At 33.3% G+C, this 19242-nt stretch overlaps 1 protein-coding gene across 1 annotated transcript; it reads left to right on the top strand.

Annotated features, from left to right (window-relative positions):
* The first annotated feature begins 6453 nt into the window (after nucleotides 1-6453).
* Nucleotides 6454-14231, top strand: LOC101246977 (disease resistance protein RPV1-like). Its single transcript, XM_010317387.4, has 5 exons — nucleotides 6454-7043; nucleotides 10640-11741; nucleotides 11824-12261; nucleotides 12380-13288; nucleotides 13361-14231. Exons 1-5 carry the CDS (start codon nucleotides 6517-6519, stop codon nucleotides 14039-14041), a joined length of 3657 nt encoding a protein of 1218 aa, XP_010315689.2. The 5' UTR covers nucleotides 6454-6516; the 3' UTR covers nucleotides 14042-14231.
* Nucleotides 14232-19242: the final 5011 nt, after the last annotated feature.

Consider the following 19242-nt stretch of genomic DNA (forward strand, 5'->3'; position numbering starts at 1 on the left):
AAAAGTACATTATTTTAATATGATATTTGAAATCAATCATTCCATTTTCATGAGCTTACTTGGCATTAATTTGACAAAATTAAAAAGCTAAGCTATAAAATTGAAGTTTATGAGCCTCAAACAACAATCTTCCTTGTCTGTCTCCGTCAATTTTACTGTTTTATGATTAAATAACTGAATGATAAAGGATTCATTGTTATTAATCTAATCCAATTAGAATGCTTGGTCCTTTGTAGTTGTACATAAGCAAAGTATTGAAAATCATATTTACTCTTCCTATTTCTAACCATCGGTCACTAAAATCAAAGTGGGGTATGAAGAGTTGATATATTAGTCAAGTTCACACGAAGCAGAGCTGGAATTATTTGCCAACAAATATTAGGGCCCTTTTGAATTTGTGCTTGTCGGTACAGCCGTACATATTTATAACTGGTACCTAACGCTAACCATTAATATTCAACCTCATTAAAACTTTTTTTGACCCTTTGAGAAAAAAAAGTCCATAATTCATGGCCTAAATTACTTTGTCTATCATAAGGGAGGAAAAATTAATTACAAGGCAATAACAATAAAAAAACGGCAATAACAATAAAGAAACCTAATCATGTACCACATGCATGAGCTAGTGTAGCTTCTTTATGTTGTTGTTGTTGTTATTATTATTATTACTATTATTATTATTATTATTATTATTATTATTAATTGTATAGAATAACAAACTAATAATATTTAGTAGCTATCATTTAATTTATTTGTGTTCTATAGCAAATTGTTTGTCAGTCCCTCTCATCCTTATATTCTCGCTCGCCTCTCTCTCTCTCTCGCTCGCTTTCTGTCGCTCGTCTCTCTCGCTTTATACAATAGAATTGTATAAATTGTGTTTCTAATTGTATAAAGCGAGAGAAAATTGTATAAACGCATGCAAATACATATATCTTTATCCTAGACACTTATAATTATACAATACAAATATTTCCTTGCCCAAGACTCTTTTGCCTTTCTTGTTTTATATAAATTCAAATTGTATATAATTTCTCTATTTCTCGTTTTATACAATTCAATTTTATATTTCCCGCACAAATCTCTTTTTGTCTTTTTCTTTTTCTCATTTTATACAAATTCAAATTGTATACAATTTTCTCTTTCTCGTTTTATACAATTCAATTCTGTCTTTCTCGCTTTCTCGTTATATACAATTCAAATTGTATATAATTTCTCTCTTTCTCGTTTTATACAATTCTCTTCAATTGTATAGATATAGCGAATTATACATAAATAAGTTTGCTATGGAGCGCAATTATACAAACTTTGTTATAGCATATAAATATAAATTTTGTGTTTGCTATATGTGAAAGTTGCCCTATAAATAATCATAATGACTACGGTCCCAAAGGGTGAATTATCGTTTTGATTAGCTAAGTTTGTTGTTGCTCCCAAATTCACACACGTGGTTGTAGGGGTGACAAATAGTTGGATTGGATCGGATTTGGATGGATTGCATATGGATTGAAAAAAAAAATGGTTTGGATTACAATCTATCCAAATATAATATGAGCAAATATGAATTTGGTCAAATATGGTTTGGGCAAATATGGTTCAGGTAAAATAGTTCTAACCAAGTTAAATAAATTTATTTTTCAAAAAGTAAATTTACCCCTCCGCACAGGCGCCCCCTCCCTCTCACCCCCGGACCTTCCACCAACCTATCCTTAAGAAAATTTGTTTTCGAAAAAAAAAAAGTTTACCCTTCCCTTCGGGCATCCCCCGACCTCCACTTTCCATCAACCGGCCGATCCTAATTTTTTTTGTTTTTCAAAAATAAAAAGAATCTGGTTTGTTTCTCACTTATATGGGCTGTATATGAATTCTCATATTAACCTATTTTGTCTATATTTGTATGAGTTTAAATAGGTTAAAGATCATATTAATCCATTTAAGAAAAGAAAATAAAATATAAGTGATCCATTTAATTTAATATGAACAAAATGATTTCATTTTATTTATATGGGCTGAAATTGGCACCCCTACTTGGTAGTATAAGTAACATATTTCTATAAGCAACTTAGTTTTTGCTCCTAAATTCACACACCAGAATACCTAGTCGTATAAGTAACATATATTTCTACCAGCAATTGGATCCCTATTTTGACAAGCTATTGAAGTAATCTATTATGATTATAACACCAATGTTTTCAACACAAGAAGTTGGATGTGCTGTTTGCTTTGGTTTCCAACATAAATCAATAAAAAAATGGTTGATCTTTCGGAGATTGATTCACAAATATAAAATTCTAGGGCCATGGCATCTATTCTAATTCTGCCATATTTATAACGTTGCTATTGCTTATTCCTACTTAATTGTTGTCTCGTGTGGTTGATAATATAGTCATGATCTCGTGAACCAACATGAAAAATATAATAATTAATAGTGTCATACATATTGTTAAGTGATGATAATCAAAACTAAACTCAAATGCATTATACTATAAAAACGATTAAGGAAGAGTTTTATGTTGAATAGAAGATATTTTTAGTTAGCAATGATTGTTAGGGACTATCAGTTAGTTAGTTAGGAGTTTGTTGCTGAGTTGTATATATACAGTGTGTACAAAATCATTCTAGGCAATGCTGAGTAAGATCAATCTACTTTTTTGGTTATGCTTTGTTCCTTTTCTAAGTAACCTGATGGGAAAAAAAATCTGAAATATATCCGAACTTTGATCGAAATTACTGTGATGATACCAAACTTTGAAAAAGACCTTTCACTCATGCACTATTTAATAGTGTATTATAAAGGTATAAATGTGTCTATGTGAACATCATAAATATTGCATAATTATAAATAGTAACATATCCACATGGACATATATATATATTTTAAATACACTATTAAATAGTGCAGGGGTAAAAGGCCCTCCATAAAGTTTGATATCATGACAACAATTTCGGCCTAAGTTGGAGTATTTTTCAGACCTTTTTCCCGTATTCACATGGTGAGGATCAAGAATCTTAACATGGTATCAGTGTTTCGAGCTTGTGTGATCGATCTCACAGTCCTTCGGTCTTCATTCATCTCATCTAGTTCGTGTTTGGTTCAAGTCGAGTGCCATCTTAGTCTTCATTTTTTGAGCAATTCAGCATAATCAACAATGGTGAACACCAGTACAACCATGAATCTGGACACTGGAGCAGGAGTCATCCCTATCATAGCAACAATCGATCAACATCATCCTTTGTTTCTTCAGCTAAATGACACTCAAAGTAGTTTCTTAATCTCAATCAAGCTCACATGACCATAAAATTGTGCATTGTGAAGTAGTTTGATGCGCATTATTAGTCTGTTAGGTAAAAACAAATTAAGATTTGTTCATAGTTGCTATCCTAAAGAAAAATTTAATGCGTATGACTATGCTTGATTCGGAAACACCTAGTTCACTCAGTTTCGACAGCAGGTTGATCCCTTATGTTACTGTCATTGCAGTTAAAGTTATATGGAGCTCAATTGCACTGTTATCTCATATTGAGGTAAAGGACAATAATGGTTTGGGAAAAGTTCATATTCTTACTGAGAGTGTAGTTAATGTGGCTCACACTACATAAAAATGAGCTTTGGCGGCAATAAGCAATCTTTGTATATGTCTCTAAAGGTTTTAGCGAGATAGAATCTAATGACACTTAACTAAATACCGGTAAAGACTTTAACAATCTTTATTAATGTGTCTATTTATTACCGCTAAAAGTTGTTTTTGTTGTAGTGTTCTTATTGATAATTGTTCTAGATATGCTTAGTTGTTTTTACTGCCATCTAAAGCTGAAGTTGTTGTTTCTATTAAGGAACTTCTCCTCATGGTTAAAACTGTTCATTCTTCAGTTGTAAAGTATTTTAGAACTGACAATGCGCCATGTGAATTTTTTAACACACCAATAACTGCGTGCCTTATTGAAGTCCTTAGGTATTGTCCATTAAAACTCTTGTGTCTACACTCCATAGTTCCTTCGACAAAATTTGATTAATACAAGCATTATCTATCTGAAGTATGTTGGATCACAAATCAAAGACTGAAAAAAATAGCACCGAGGAGATGAGGTAGTACTTAGCAATATTTCTTTCAGTTTGAGTATTTATACCTTTCCATATTTGCACAATCTCATATTTCTATATGAAAAAATTAGCATGGTGTAGAGGTAAGCGTATGAAATGTGTTCTCTTTGGTTTCTAACGGTATCTATTTTGTTTTGGGACTACACCAGGTAAGCCATATGTGTTGCAAACAAATGTGTACATGATAAAAAAGTGGATATGGTCATCTTATTGGCAGAGAAATGCAGTTTCATCTTTGGTTCGATCCAACTAAAGATTTTCATAATTATGCTACTACCCTTTGGGACCCCGATGAAATCACCTACGTCCTTATTCCATCTTCTTTAATTTCTCTAAACTTTATTTTAGTCGATCATCCATAAACGTTATTATCCTGATTAACTCCACTTCAAATGTCTTTTGTGTACATTGATGAAATGTAGTCTTCAATCTTCAGTTTTCAGTATCGTCACTATTGAAAATGCGAACAAAAATGGTATATCTGGCTTTATTAACCAATATAATTTTGATATGATTATTCAACCATAATGTGAAAATTCTACTCTGACAAAATTCAGTATCAATAGCCACTTTTGGATCTTTATTTTGCAGCAGTAGCTGGCTGTGTATATGGAATCATGATTCTTGGATAATCGTAACTGCTCAGCATGCCTTTGGTACTTCCCATATCCACTTGTTATTGGACGCAAGAAGCATAAATTTGGAGATTGGACCGATGAAGGATTACTAACTCTCTGCTGTTTTTCTTAGTAAGGTTTCGATGAGGATCCCAGAGATTATCTTGTGTGCCATCAACAGGAATTACATTAACGATTTTTCTTTCCAGTATTCCATAACCAGCTCATGAGGATGTCTGTCTTTTAACCAATATTATTAGTTTTCTTTGGTTTTCTTCTGTTGAATAAACTTCTCATATTGAGGAAGTATCCCAATTCTTTTAACTTGTTGGATATTACTTTTTATATTTTGTACCTTTTCAAATTTTATGGTTGTTTGAACTATTTTTCACTTAATAGCTGAAACCTTAAAATTCTCTTATTACCAATACCCCTTATTAGTTTTATAAATTTTTAAAATTTCTCGTTTTCACGTATTAGATTAATGTATCAACGCATCAAATTAATGTATCTCGCGCATCAGATTAGTGTATCATGTATAAAATGTAATGTATCTTACTTAACGATTAATGTATCTCGCACATCAGATTAATGTATCAGCACTTATATTATTGTATCAGTTTGAGGGATTTATGTAAATATAAACTCATAAGAGACAAATGGTAATTTTGCCTTACAGGTATGTGATTTTTGTCCTTAAATTAGAGCAATATTCCACTAATGACATGAATTGTGGGGCGTTTCGACCCTTACTATTTTGTTATTACTATTAGAGGTTGTGATTCTTGGAATATAAATGGTAGCTTTTTAAAAATCAATTTACCGGGTTCAAATCGCTGCAAAATAACCCCGTTATTTGTTACAGGGGTTACTGAACTTAATAATGGCAGACCTAATTTAGGGATTACAACCTCTGTTACAACAAATTGCATGTAAAATAAACTCTCTCTATTTAGGCTTTTATTTGTAGTGCCTTATAGATTTATTTGCTTATCATTATTAGAGCTTTTTATTCTTAGTTGAATTTTCTTTCATTCTTTAGTGTAAGCATGTGAGGAATAAAAAAGAAAAAAAGTATGAATGAAAAGAGAAAAGTAAGAAAAAAATTTAGAACTATATTTTTAGCAGCTATATTGTAATATTTTTGTATCTATTAAAAAGAATTAGGCATCTATAAGAGATTTTACAAGAAAATGAATTAAAAAAATTGACTATCAAAATAATAAATTTAAATTAATCGCTAAATCAAAGAAGTCAAAATAATTGAGATGAAGAATCAAATAAGACCCTACATGAACTCTATTGAATAAAAGAAATTAAAAATTAAAGTATTCATTTTCGTTAAACCAATAAGGTACTTTGGTTTATTTGTGGAAAAGTAGAGATGCATATGAATGAACTTTTATAACCACTAAATCATAAAGTGGATAGGTATGTCCCTTTTCCCATCCTTTATTGTAGACTTCCAAGTCAATTTGCTAGACTTTCTCTTTATATGTTCCATTCCAATAAGTTGGGTAGACCAAGTAGAGGCGAAGTAAAAAATTTTAATAAGGGATTGAAAATTTGTAGAAATAAATAATCAAAGTGGATTTGATATTTACTATAAAATTATTTTAATTAAATATAAATAATATAATTTTTCGTCAAACGGGTTCGGATGAACCCCTACGTACAAGGTAGCTCCGCCCCTCGGTCTTAATATGTTCCATTCCAATTAGTCAATAATATTAAAGTAAAACAATAAACTCCAGTTATCTTTTTTAGGAACAGAGATCTCAAAATCTTACTGTCAAAATGAAAGGTTTGAGAGTTGAGGAAGCCTCAAATGTCAAGTCGCGTTGTATGTACGATGTGTTCATGAGTTTTAGAGGTGAGGATACTCGTAAGACTTTTACTGATGAGCTTTACAAAGCTTTGGTGGATGAGGGTTATCGAACATTCAGAGATGATAATGAAATTGAAAGAGGGGAAGATATTAAATCTGAATTGGATAAAGCAATTCATAGCTCAAAGAGTTCAATTATCATCTTATCAAAAAATTATGCAACATCTAGTTGGTGCCTTGATGAACTTGTCATGATTCTTGAAAACAAGAGGAAAAGAGGACATGCTATATTGCCAGTTTTCTACTATGTGGATCCTCTCGATGTTGGAAAGCAAATGGGGAGCTTTGCTACTGCATTTGCTACGCATGAACAACGAATAATGGAACAATCTGATGATGAAGGTAAAGAGGAGAAGATCAAACGTTGGAGGGCAGCACTCAGGGAAGTCGCTGATCAAAGCGGGAGTGGCATGGTTCTACAGAGTTCATCTAAAGAGTAAATCTCTTTCATCTTCTCTTTCTCTTTTCTATTTTCTCTACATGAAATTCAATCCTCTGAAAAAAAAAATAGGAAGCTTACAGCGAGTGAGACTCTGACTTTTGCTTTTAAAACAAAATTATCATATCTTGTTAAAATGTACATGGCTGTCAATTAAACTTCAATTTAAAGCCTTCACATGCATAACATCAATTGATAATCAGTATAATTGATCATCAATTGAAAAACAACACAAGAGACAAGTAATCTTATAGTGTGTGTGTAATACACCGAAAATTTCTAATTTAAGACCTGAACCATTGTTCATTTGTGTAGATAGTCATATCTGGTGATTTTTAAATTGTGCTTAGGTGTTAAGGTCAATTCTTTTGTGTAAGAATTTATTTGGACATGAATTATGGTCTCGAGAATCTCTTAGCACAAGGTTGAGTTGAAAGTTTCCTTACCGATTATGTTTTAATATAAGGTTCTACTTTGATCAAATTCAAACAATCATTTCTCTCATCACATAATGAATTAGGTGGACTATGATCTATGTAATTAAAGGTCTATGATTCATCTTTCCAATGCCACCAAGTTTGCCTCATTTCAAGTTCGAAATAAAAAGTTGTTATCATTTTACGAGAGACTACCACAATAGAGTTTTCTGAGTCAATGGCCTACGAATCACTTCTACGAGTCACAGCAGAGCTACTACCCGTATTATTGACTCATGGAAAAACAACTGAAAGTCAATTTTTGGATCTAGGTCGTAGTTTAGAAACTTTTAGCCTTAAAACTTCAATATGAATTTCACGGATGAGATCTATGATCGATAGGTCAAACCACGAACTGTTGATGACCCCGTGGAATGTTTTTGACAGCTAGGGGTGGGCATAAACACCGAAAAACCGAAACACCGAACCGAATCGAATTTTTTTAGAATTTCGGTTTCGGTATTTCGGTTTTCGGTTCGATATTCGGTTTAATTTTTTGTATTTTTCGGTATTTCGATTCGGTTTTCGGTACATATTACTTTGGAATTCGGTATTTCGGTTTAAACCGAAATATTATGCTATAATTTAATAATTTATAAATTATATTATATTAATTAATAATTATTAATATTAAATAATTTTTTTTTAAAAAAAGTAGAAAACCCTAATACCCTACTTTGACTCTTTCTCTTTCTACCAAATTTTTTCTCCTTTCAATTCACTCCTCATACTCTCCTCTTCAGCTCTTCTTCCTCTTCTCTTCTCCTCTTCCTCTTCTACTCCAACCACTCTTCAGCTCCAACCACTCTTGTCTTCAGCAGCACCGCCAGGCGCCAGCCGCCATCCACAACAAGGGAAGCAGCAGCAGCCGCGACAGCAGCACAGCAGCCGCGACAGCAGCACAGCAGCAGCCAGCAGCACAGCAGCAACCAGCCGCCAGCCGCGACAGCACTCAGCAGCAGCCAGCCGCCGGCCGTGCAGCAGTTTGGCCCATTAAAAAATCGAAATAAAAAACCGAACCGAAATATTTCAGTTCGGTATTCGGTACGCAATTTACAAAAATTGAAAACCGAAAAAACCGAACCTAACCGAAATACCGAATGCCCACCCCTATTGACAGCTTTTAAGTGGGGTTTCTTGTCTTTTCCTACTTTTCCTAAGCCCAAGACATGAAGTTTTAACTTCAATTAGGGGAATATATTTCCACCAAGTACTCAATTTTCTTTTAATTATACGCTTTCAACTCCCCAACTCAGAACCCCCCCTCCAAGGATAGCAAAAGCTAGAGTTTTAAGGCTTCCAATCAACTTTTGTAGTACTTCAATGAGAATGTTCATTTCTCTTTCATGTCTAAAGTGATTATAAAATATGTACAAACTTAGGATTTTACCTAATCTTATTCAAGCTATGATTTTTATTCAGAATTAGAGTTTTATGAAAGATTTCTCCAGTATATCAATGAGTTACTGTGAACTACGTATTTTATTATATTATTATGATTCTCCAAACATGTGTCCAGATTATTTATGAAGCTATGAGAGCTACTTTTGAGTATTTACGGATTATGCATGATTCCAAATAAGTTGTCTCGTGTTTAAAGTCATGTGCATAGAAGTAAAGATATGCTTATGAAAGAGATATTTTGAGCATTGACAGAGAACACCACGACTCATGATCAGTAATGAGAGTATAACTTCCAGATATGTAATTAATGTTTAGGCAGTGTGACTTCTCGAGTCATTAATTAATGATCAAATCATAATATGATTTCAGATATAGTTTTCATGATTACAACCTAGAGTTTTTAAGGGTATTTTGAATGATCCTAAATGCATTATTTTACAATGAGAAAGAAAATACTATTTTAATTACAAAAGCATTAAGAGTATACGGAGGCATCTGGACATATAAAAGTTGAATTATCCCTTAAAAAAGGGTCTTTTTGAGTATTATCTCAACACATATATGCTACATGAGCATATTGATGCTGATTATATTGCAAGTAGTATCGAGCACCAAATTGAGTAATAGTTCATTTTAAATACCAAGCCCCATGATATACATAGTTAGTGTAGGATAGGGTCGTACCGATTTTTGAATGAGTACTCCTTATTGCCTCAAGAAGGCTTATTGGATGGATCCATAGTAGTGTTTAGCATCCTATAGCCCGACAAACTGTAGGATGACCCTGACAACGTGGGTGAAATGTTGTTTCTTCGCTAGGTTCATAGTGATGATTGTCGATTAAATAAGTAAAGTTTATTATTTTCATATTGCTTTTAGTACATATTTTTTTGTAAACTACAAATGGTTTTCACCACTTGTTCATATCTTGTTTCACTTGAGTTATATTTAATCATCAGTTCAACTGTTGTTTTATTTGGCCATATTGTATACTCGTACATTCAATGTACTGATGCTATTCAACCTCATTTCATGAATCAATTTTAGGTATTTAGGATTATCAACAGATGTTCCATTAAGATCACATCATCTACTCGTCAACATATAGTGTAACCTCCTTGCTTTCGAAGGACTCCATTTTTGTTGATTTATAGTATCAGGGTTTTGAGGTGTCGTTAGTCTTCTCTCAACACCGATATTTAGATAGGATTGGCTTCATGGACAAAAAGAGTTAGACGGTTTCCATAACTTTTCTCACATGTTTTATTAAACACTTACTATCTATATTAAGTATTTTCATACTTTGTTTTAAAATTTCTTTAAATGTTTAAATGCTCATCTATTAAATTAAAGCCTTTGTGTATCATATTGAGTCATATACACCATAGTTAGCCAGACAAACGGTTCGCTTGGGACCAATAATGATTTTGAGTGCCGTCCACGTCTAGGGTGAAGAAAACATAACAACTAATTAAAGGAAACAGTTCAATCAACAAAATAGTCTAATAATCGAAAACATTACTAACTAAAGTGTAAACAGATGTAGTAAACCAAAGCTTGAGTAACTACTCATTGGTAGAGTAGCCAAATCAACACACATATCCTTGAATATGTTTCAGAAGAGAAAGTATAATAATTCATATAACTTTTAACTTGAGATCACCCAGCTAACCAATTCTGTTTTTTTTTGTTCCACTTTGATCTTTATTGTAGGACTGAGTTGAGATTTATAGAGAAACTTGTGAAAGTTACTGAAAATAAAGTAAACCGTTCAATCCTGAGTGTTGCTCCTTACCTAATTGGTATGCATTTTCGGGTTAACAATATTTGCTTGTGGTTGCAACATAAAACACATGATGTTGGTATTTGGGGCATTTGTGGTATGGGTGGTATAGGGAAGACAACAATCGCCAAATATGCATTTAACTCTAACTTTGAAAGTTTTGAAAGAAGCAGCTTCCTCTACAATGTTAGAGATTTTTCAGAGTCTACGGATGGACTAATTTATCTGCAGAAACAATTTCTTTGTGATATTCTTGACGGGAGGAAGATTGACATTCAGAGTGTTGAAGATGGAATGAATCAGATCAAAAGTGCTGTTTATGGTAAGAGGGTTCTCATTGTGCTGGATGATGTTGATGAAGTGGAACAATTAGCTGCTATCGTTGGAATGCGAGATTGGTTTTATTCAGGCAGTAAAATTATAGTGACAACAAGGCACATAGAGTTACTAAGGGCTTGTGAAATTGAATTGATTGATCATGTTCAGAAACTGAGCCTAGGCGAATCTGTTGAACTATTTAGTTGGCATGCATTCGGACAAGACCATCCAGTCGAGAATTACACCAAGTTCTTGACAAGGATTATAGAATATTGTATTGGATGTCCTCTAGCTTTACAAGTTTTGGGTTCTTCTCTCTCTGGTAAAAGTCTGGATGTATGGGAAAGTACACTGAAGAAACTAGAGGCAATTCCTAATAGTAAAGTATCGAAGAAACTGCAAATTAGTTTTGAGTTTATACAAGATGATCATGACAAAAGCCTATTCCTTGACATTGCTTCCTTCTTTCTTGGAAAGAATGTAGACCATGTTGTCACTATACTTAATGCATGTGGATATTATACAATGGTTGGGCTTCAGAATCTCCGAGATAGATTCTTGTTGATAATTGATGAATATGGAAAACTGAGGATGCATCCATTAGTTAGAGATATGGGACGAGAAATTATACGCCAAGAATCACCTAAGCATCCCGAAAGACGGAGTAGATTGTGGCATTTCAAGGACTCATTTAATGTTCTGAGAGAAAAAATTGTACGATCCTTTATTTTTCCAGTTACATTTACCTTCACAAATCTGCTTTTTATGTTATATATATCAGTAATCTTTTCATCAGGGTACAGATATGATCCGAGGCCTGAATGTTAGGTCTTGTGCACACAAAGATAAGCCACCGAGATTCTTTTATCATCCAACAGCACATGAGTACTTGCAGGAATGTGCCTACCTAATGGGGAAAAAGAAGCTGTCAAGCCAAAGTAATCCATCAAGGCAACCACAACCTCGTAAAGTTCTTACTAATGGTTCACTTGGCAAATCAAAGAAGGTGGACAGTGTCAACACTGATGCATTTTCGGGTATGCACAAATTAAAACTGCTGCAACTTGACAATTTAGCACTTAAAGGAAGTTATAAGGAGTTCCCAAGGTCATTGAGGTGGTTGTGTTGGCACAAATTTCCATATAAATGTTTACCTGATGGCTTACCTTTGGAGAAACTGGTCGTCCTGGAAATGCGCTACAGTAGGTTGCATCATCTTTTTGAAAGAAACAAGGTACTACACAATGTATATTCCCTCTTCCTTGAAAACTTGTTCCTTGCACAAGTCTTTTATATAATATCCCCTTGTTTTTAAGATTTTAAGATTCATTTTTTTTTGTTTTTGTTTACAGGTTCTAAGTGCATTAAAGATTCTGAATTTGAGTCATTCAGAAGGTTTGTCCTATACCCCTGACTTCTCAAAGCTCCCAAATCTTGAGAGGATAATTCTCAAGTACTGCACTAGGTTGACTCTGATTGATAAATCGATTGGAGGACTAAAGAGACTCCTCATTTTGAACCTGAAATGCTGCCAAAGTCTACGGAAACTTCCCAGATGTATTACTAATGTCCATTCCCTCGAGAAGCTTATTCTGTACGGTTGCTCAAAATTTGAATGGTCTTCATTAGAGTTGAATAAGATGCAGTCATTGCTAGAGCTTGATGCCGGTGGAACTGCTATACATCAAGATTCCACTTGTGTACGTAAGAAGCATTTACTGAGTTTAGCTCTGTGCACTTTAGTCTCAAGCCCAAGAAAATCTCCTGGAATCGTTAACCTGTTAACTACAGTATCTCAGACATTAGTAACCTTAAGTCTTATTGGATGTGGTCTATCAAGTGATTTGATTCCAGTGGAGCTTGGTGATTTCTCCACACTGCAGAACTTGTATTTAAGTAAGAATCCAATTGACAGCTTACCTGATAGCATCAAGAAGCTTACCAATCTCCAGGTACTTGAGTTAGAGAAGTGCCAAGAACTTAAGTATCTTCCAGAGATTCCAGCCAGTGTCACAACGTTGAGCATCTACGGATGCAGGTCAATCGAGCGGTTATCAAATTTACCAAACATATTGACAACATTGGAATTTCTTGTGTTAAGTTGCAACAAACTAATTGAGGTTCAGGAAATGTTCCAGCTAAAATGTATTTCTTTATTTGATGCTGATTTAATCAGCGTTCTGGGATTACCCAACTTGAGTGACATGAAAGTGGATCTCTACAACAACCTGACTCTTACAAGATGGAAATGTCCTATACAGGTTTGTCTTATGCTGATTTATTTGCTCGTATCACACGAATATTAATGATGTATATTTGTGATTAATATGCAGGGCCTCTATGAATTTGGCATATTCAGTACTTCTTTTCACGGAAGTGAGCTTCCAGACTGGTTAAGCTACAAATCTACGGGGTCGTCCTCAATCAGTTTTGATGTGCCTAATCATGACATTCAGGGTTTAAACTTATATGTTATCTATGGAAAGGCCAATATATCTTACTGTACAAAGAGAAATAAATTTTGGAATGAGTTTCATGTTAGAGTGGTAAATAAGACCAAGGATTTGAGATGGACATATAGTCCAATAATTCATGGTATTCCAGATAATTATGAAGATATCACATGGCTATGCAATTGGGAAATAGGAGATCACTTGGATCCTGGAGATTCTATGAGCATTTCAATGACTCTATATTCTGGTGTTCGATTGAAGCAACTTGGCGTCCACATTGTGTATAAGAACAATTTGAGATGTAACACATCACCATCTCCTCATCCACACAATCTCATTAATGGGGTGGACAACTCTGCATATCAGGTTCAAGGCTCCTACTTGCTCTGTCATCATGACTTTGATATTCAACAAAACTATTTCACTTATGGCTGGAACTCAACGGGCTGGTATGATTTCTTCTTTGGTGATAATTCTGAAGATTTTCCCGAGGAAATGGTTCCCCGTCACAATGCAGATATGACTGGAGAGAATGTCTATGGACTTCTATCTGGAGTGTAGGATAATAAAACATGACTGTTGCCATGATGCCGGATTGCTGGTGTGGAGAGCTAAGGTTTTCTAAATCATATATGTTGGAATTCTGATCCCAAATTTGCCTAAAGAAATAGTATATTCAATATGTTCCTTCGCAACAGTTACGTTTTGTAAAGCAAATAAAATAATGACATAATATTTTATCACGAAAAAACCTGGCTCACAAAGGAAAAAAAAACTTGACTTACACCTTTGTAGGTTTGAACTCCTCTTCATAAAATTCTGAGCCTCAATCACATATTACAAACCTATGTAACCTAAGGAATTATAAACTCTAATTTCCAGCTAAGAAATTACAAACTCTAATTCCTAGCTACCCAAGACAAAAAATCCCAGGTTTAAGTCTTCTACTGTCCGTCAAGTTTCTCAAACTTATTAGATGAATCCTACACATACACTTGATTGTAATCAAAACTCTTAATTACAATCTTACAACTTTTTCCTCACAAACTCGCAACACTCCCCAGTAAATCTCAAAACTCTCTCAAACTCTTGATCGTATTTTGATCCTCTTTCTATGTAAATGTGCAATTTTCTCCAGCAAAACCATCGTCTTATTTATAGATTTGAACTTGAATCCAAAACCTATTTCAACTAGAAATAGTACTTGTGCTCTGCTTACTTTTTCTCTTAAAACATATAAGCTCACGCGTAGGATTCCTATTTCGTGTGGAACTCCAAGTTCAACTCGAACTTGTCTTCAGTTTTCTTTCTTGACTTCACTTTGATTTATTTCCTTCTTGAACTCTTTATTTACGCCCTTTATTTCCTTCTTTGATCATGCTTCCTACTTCTCTTAGTATTTATATCTATATTTACACTTTGACTTAATATGCACTCCATTTTCTTTGTAGGACTCCTTTATAAAAAGGAAATTTTATGCATTGGTTGCTTGTCGAAAAAGCAATCCTTTCACTGCATATAACTTCTAATTCGTGTGGTTGACGTTCTCCTTATCCCAGTCGGATTCGATTTGAAAGGAACATGCTGACGCAACAGGTTCCTTTCATCTATTCCTCTATTTGTCAATTATCAAAAATTTTCTCGTTCTAACAAATTCCCCTTTTTGATGATTACAAACCATTGTTTCTTATGTGAATAGATTAACCTATGAACTCATTGAAAATCAAAATTCCCTCTAATTTTACATGAAAAACATCTACTCTTGGGGAATACTTAGGGCATCTTCAACCCAAACACCAATTTGGTGCGATCAATTCCAACCCACTGCATCAAATTTTACACAAAAAAAGAATATTTCTCTCTCTCTTTATTATTACTCCCTCTGTTTAAAAAAGAATAACCTCCTTTTATTTTTAATCTGTTTAAAAAAGATTGACCTCTTTTCTTTTTTGGTAACATTTTAATTTCAGCTTTCCACGTGGCATGTTTAAGGCCGCAAGATTGAAGGATAATTTAATATATTTGACATAACTTTAATTTAGGAACACGACATTCAAAAACTTTCTTTATTTTGTAAAATTTTGTGCCAAGTCAAATCAGGTCACTCTTTATGAAACAGAGGGAGTATATTATTATTTTTTATTTTATTTATATATTTTTATTGGGAAAATTGTATATAATAGCAAACTAATAATTCAAGTTAAATGCTATAACCACACTTGATTTAATTGTGCGTTGTAGCAAACTGTTTGCCAATCACCTCTCTCCCTCGAACTCTCGCTCGTCAATCTGCCTCTCTTGCTTACTCCCTTTGTCGCTTGCCTCTCTCGCTTTATACAATGAGAAATGTATAAATTGTGTTTCTGTTTGTATAAAGAAGGAGAAAATTATATATAAGCATGAAAATGCATATATCTTCGTCCTATACACTAATAATTATACGATAGAAATATTTTCCTGCCCAATTCTCTTTTTTCTTTCTCTCTTTCTCGCTTTATACAAACACATATTATACAAAATACAATGTATAATTTATGTTTGTATAAAGCTAGAGAGAGAGAGAGCGATATTTGATATACAAATATTTTATTTCGATTCAATTGTATACAAATTCAAATTTTATACAGATATACAAACACATAAAATAAAATCGAGAGGTTGTCAAAGATTTATACAAACAGAGGCTGCCAACAATTTATACAAATGATGTGTCAGCGAAATTATACAAATCTGAAGAGGAGCCAACGAATTATACAAACGAAAGGCTACCAACAATTTATACAAATAGTCTGCTAGCGAAATTATACAAATATGAAGAGGAGCCAGCAAATTATACAATTGTTTCTTTTGTATATTTGTATAACAAAATAGCCTAGCTTCTTTTGTATATATGTATAACAAAATAGCCTAAAATCTTTTGTATATATGCATAGCAAAATAGCCTAGCTTCTTTTGTATATTTGTATAGCGAAAATAGTCATAACATGTTTGCTATGGAGCACAATTATGCAAACAATAGTTATAACATACAAATATGAATTTTGTGTTTGTTATATGTGAAAGTTTTTCTTTCTTATTTCATAAAACAATTTTTTTTCTCAAACATTCACCAGTTATTATTCATATTATTTCCTTTTATAATCGTTTATATAAAATTATTTTGTGCCATAAATTTTTAAATAATATAAATTGCTAGCAAATATCGACATTATGCATAATAATAGATAATACAAATAAAAGTGAAACCATCAATGAAATACAACTATATAAACATTACATAATTTAAAAAATATTTGAGATAATGCACAAGTACCCCCTCAACTTATGCCCGAAATCTCAGAGACACACTTATACTATGCTAAGGTCCTATTACCCCCCTGAACTTATTTTATAAATAATTTTCTACCCCTTTTCGACCTACGTGACACTATCTTGTGGGCCCAACGTTGCTTGAGTTTTTTTTCAAGTTTGTGTCACGTAGGCCCAAAAGAGGAAGAAAATTACTTATAAAATAAGTTCAGGGGGATAATAGGACCTTAGTATAGTATAAGTGTGTCTCTGGAATTTCGGGCATAGGTTGAGGGGTACTTGTGCATTTTCCTAAAATATTTTAAATTCTATATAAATATTCAACTTTCAAAATGACTCAAAAGACTTTCTCAACCTTTACTTTGATTTGAAATAAGTATTTTAGAGTTATGATTTGGAATGTAGGATCTCTTAATTATTTAAGAAGGTTTAGGTAGTTGATAATAAGAAACGAGCAAAGACATAAATTGGAGAACACTGGCGCGGCGCGAAGGGTGAATAATTTTTTTATCACGAAATTTATTTTTGAGGTAGAGGACTTCGTATCCTCTTCGTGACGCGGAGAGGGAGTGACCATCTGAAGAGTGAAAATCTTAAGCGTCTCCTTGACGCGGACCTGGGCGCAATTATTTGTCCTTTCTTTTCTTTCTCTCCCAAACTAGACTCAGTTCATACCCAAAACAGCTTTCTCGTCCAAATATCACGAAATCTCACAAATCCAAAACAACTTCGATGAAACCCATATAGTAATATATCAAGGGACTCAATTCATTTGGAAAAACTCTCACCTCAAGAACTCCAGGACCTTAATTTATCAATTTAACTGAAGAACATCTCAAGAATTCATCAATCAAGTTCAAGAATGAATTTATGGGTAAAATATTCTATGATTGACGTGAGGGAGAACAAAATAAACACTCTGAAAGCTTACATACCTCGAAAGAATCAAATTCTTAGCGAAATTCCTCAAAGCTCGCAAGAAAATCTTGAACACTCGTAGCTTTTCTCCCTTTTCTCTATTTGAACTTTTCCCTAACTTTTCAAAAATTTTAGACTTTACCATTTAAATTAATTTTGATCAGCTTTCATCCCTAATTTTGGTGGAAAAAACGTGTGGACTTAGTGGGGTAAGGAAAAGAAAAATATCCCTCCTTAATTTAGATGTAATTTCTTAACTGGACATGAAAAATCAAACAAACATATCTCCTTCATTCGAACACGGAATTTAGCATACTTTGTGGCTTTGGAAAGATGATTCAAAGATATTTAATTTGATATCTCATATGTCACCTAAATCATCCTGTGATGAAAGTTATGGTCGTTTGAAGTTGACTCAAAACACACAATTAAAGACTCATAATTTGCACAAATCTCAAATTGACTAATTCTAATTTAGTTCTTTCTAAAATTCAGCTCTTTCGAAGATAGAGGTGTTACAATTTAGTTCCTCCTCAAAAAAAAGATATTAAAATGGTGTTAAGAACATATTTGAATATCTTTGAGGGACCATAGACATGTATTTATTCTATTATGATGAATCCAAGTCAAAAATGATTGTTTACACATATGCGGAATATTTACCTGATACGCGTAAAGCTCGGTCTCAAACATGTTATTTTTTTACATGTGGAAGAACAATAATATCTTGGTGATCAATGAAGCAAACTTTACTAGCCACTTCTTTAAATCATGCAGAAATATTAGCCCTCCATGAAGCAAGTCGAGAGTGTGTCTAGATGAGATAAATGACACACCATATTTCGAAAATATGTGATTTTTCTTCGAAAAAGAATATATCAACCACAATGTACAAAGTTAATTTTGCTTGTATAGCTCAATTGAAAGAATGATACATCAAAGAAGACTGGACAAAGCACATTTCATCAAGGTTATTTTACACATGGGTGTGTTTGGTATGAAGGAAAATGTTTTCCATGGAAAATGTTTTTCCTAGAAAACAAGTAGATTTGGACTTATTTTCTCATGTTTGGTTGGTGCGTAGAAAATATTTTTCGAAAATAATTTTTAGTGTTTAATTTATGAATGAAAAATGTTTTTGAGGAACATCTTTTATTTTTACTAGAGCAGAAAATAATTTATAAAATTGAAAATATTTTTTAAAAATAATTTTTTTTGGGGTGGTGGTTGGGGTGGGGGGTGAGGGGTAGTGGGTGTGGGGCAGGGAAGGGGGTAGGAGTGAAAAAATAAAAATTTGAAGTTGACAGTATTTTTAAAAAGCAAAATTATTTTTTTGGGGGGTTGGGGGTGGGGGTGGGGGGGCTGGTAGGAGTGGGTAGGGGGGGGAGGTAGGAGTTTAAAAATAAAAAATTTGAAGTTGAAAATATTTTTAAAAAGCAAAATTAATTTTTTGGGGAGGGGAGTTGGGGGGAGGGTGGTCAGGAATTGGGTGAAAAAATAAAATTTTGAAATTGAAAATATATTTTTTTAAAAAT

Source organism: Solanum lycopersicum, chromosome 2, assembly GCF_036512215.1.
Source record: "Solanum lycopersicum chromosome 2, SLM_r2.1".
Classification (NCBI taxonomy): domain Eukaryota; kingdom Viridiplantae; phylum Streptophyta; class Magnoliopsida; order Solanales; family Solanaceae; genus Solanum; species Solanum lycopersicum.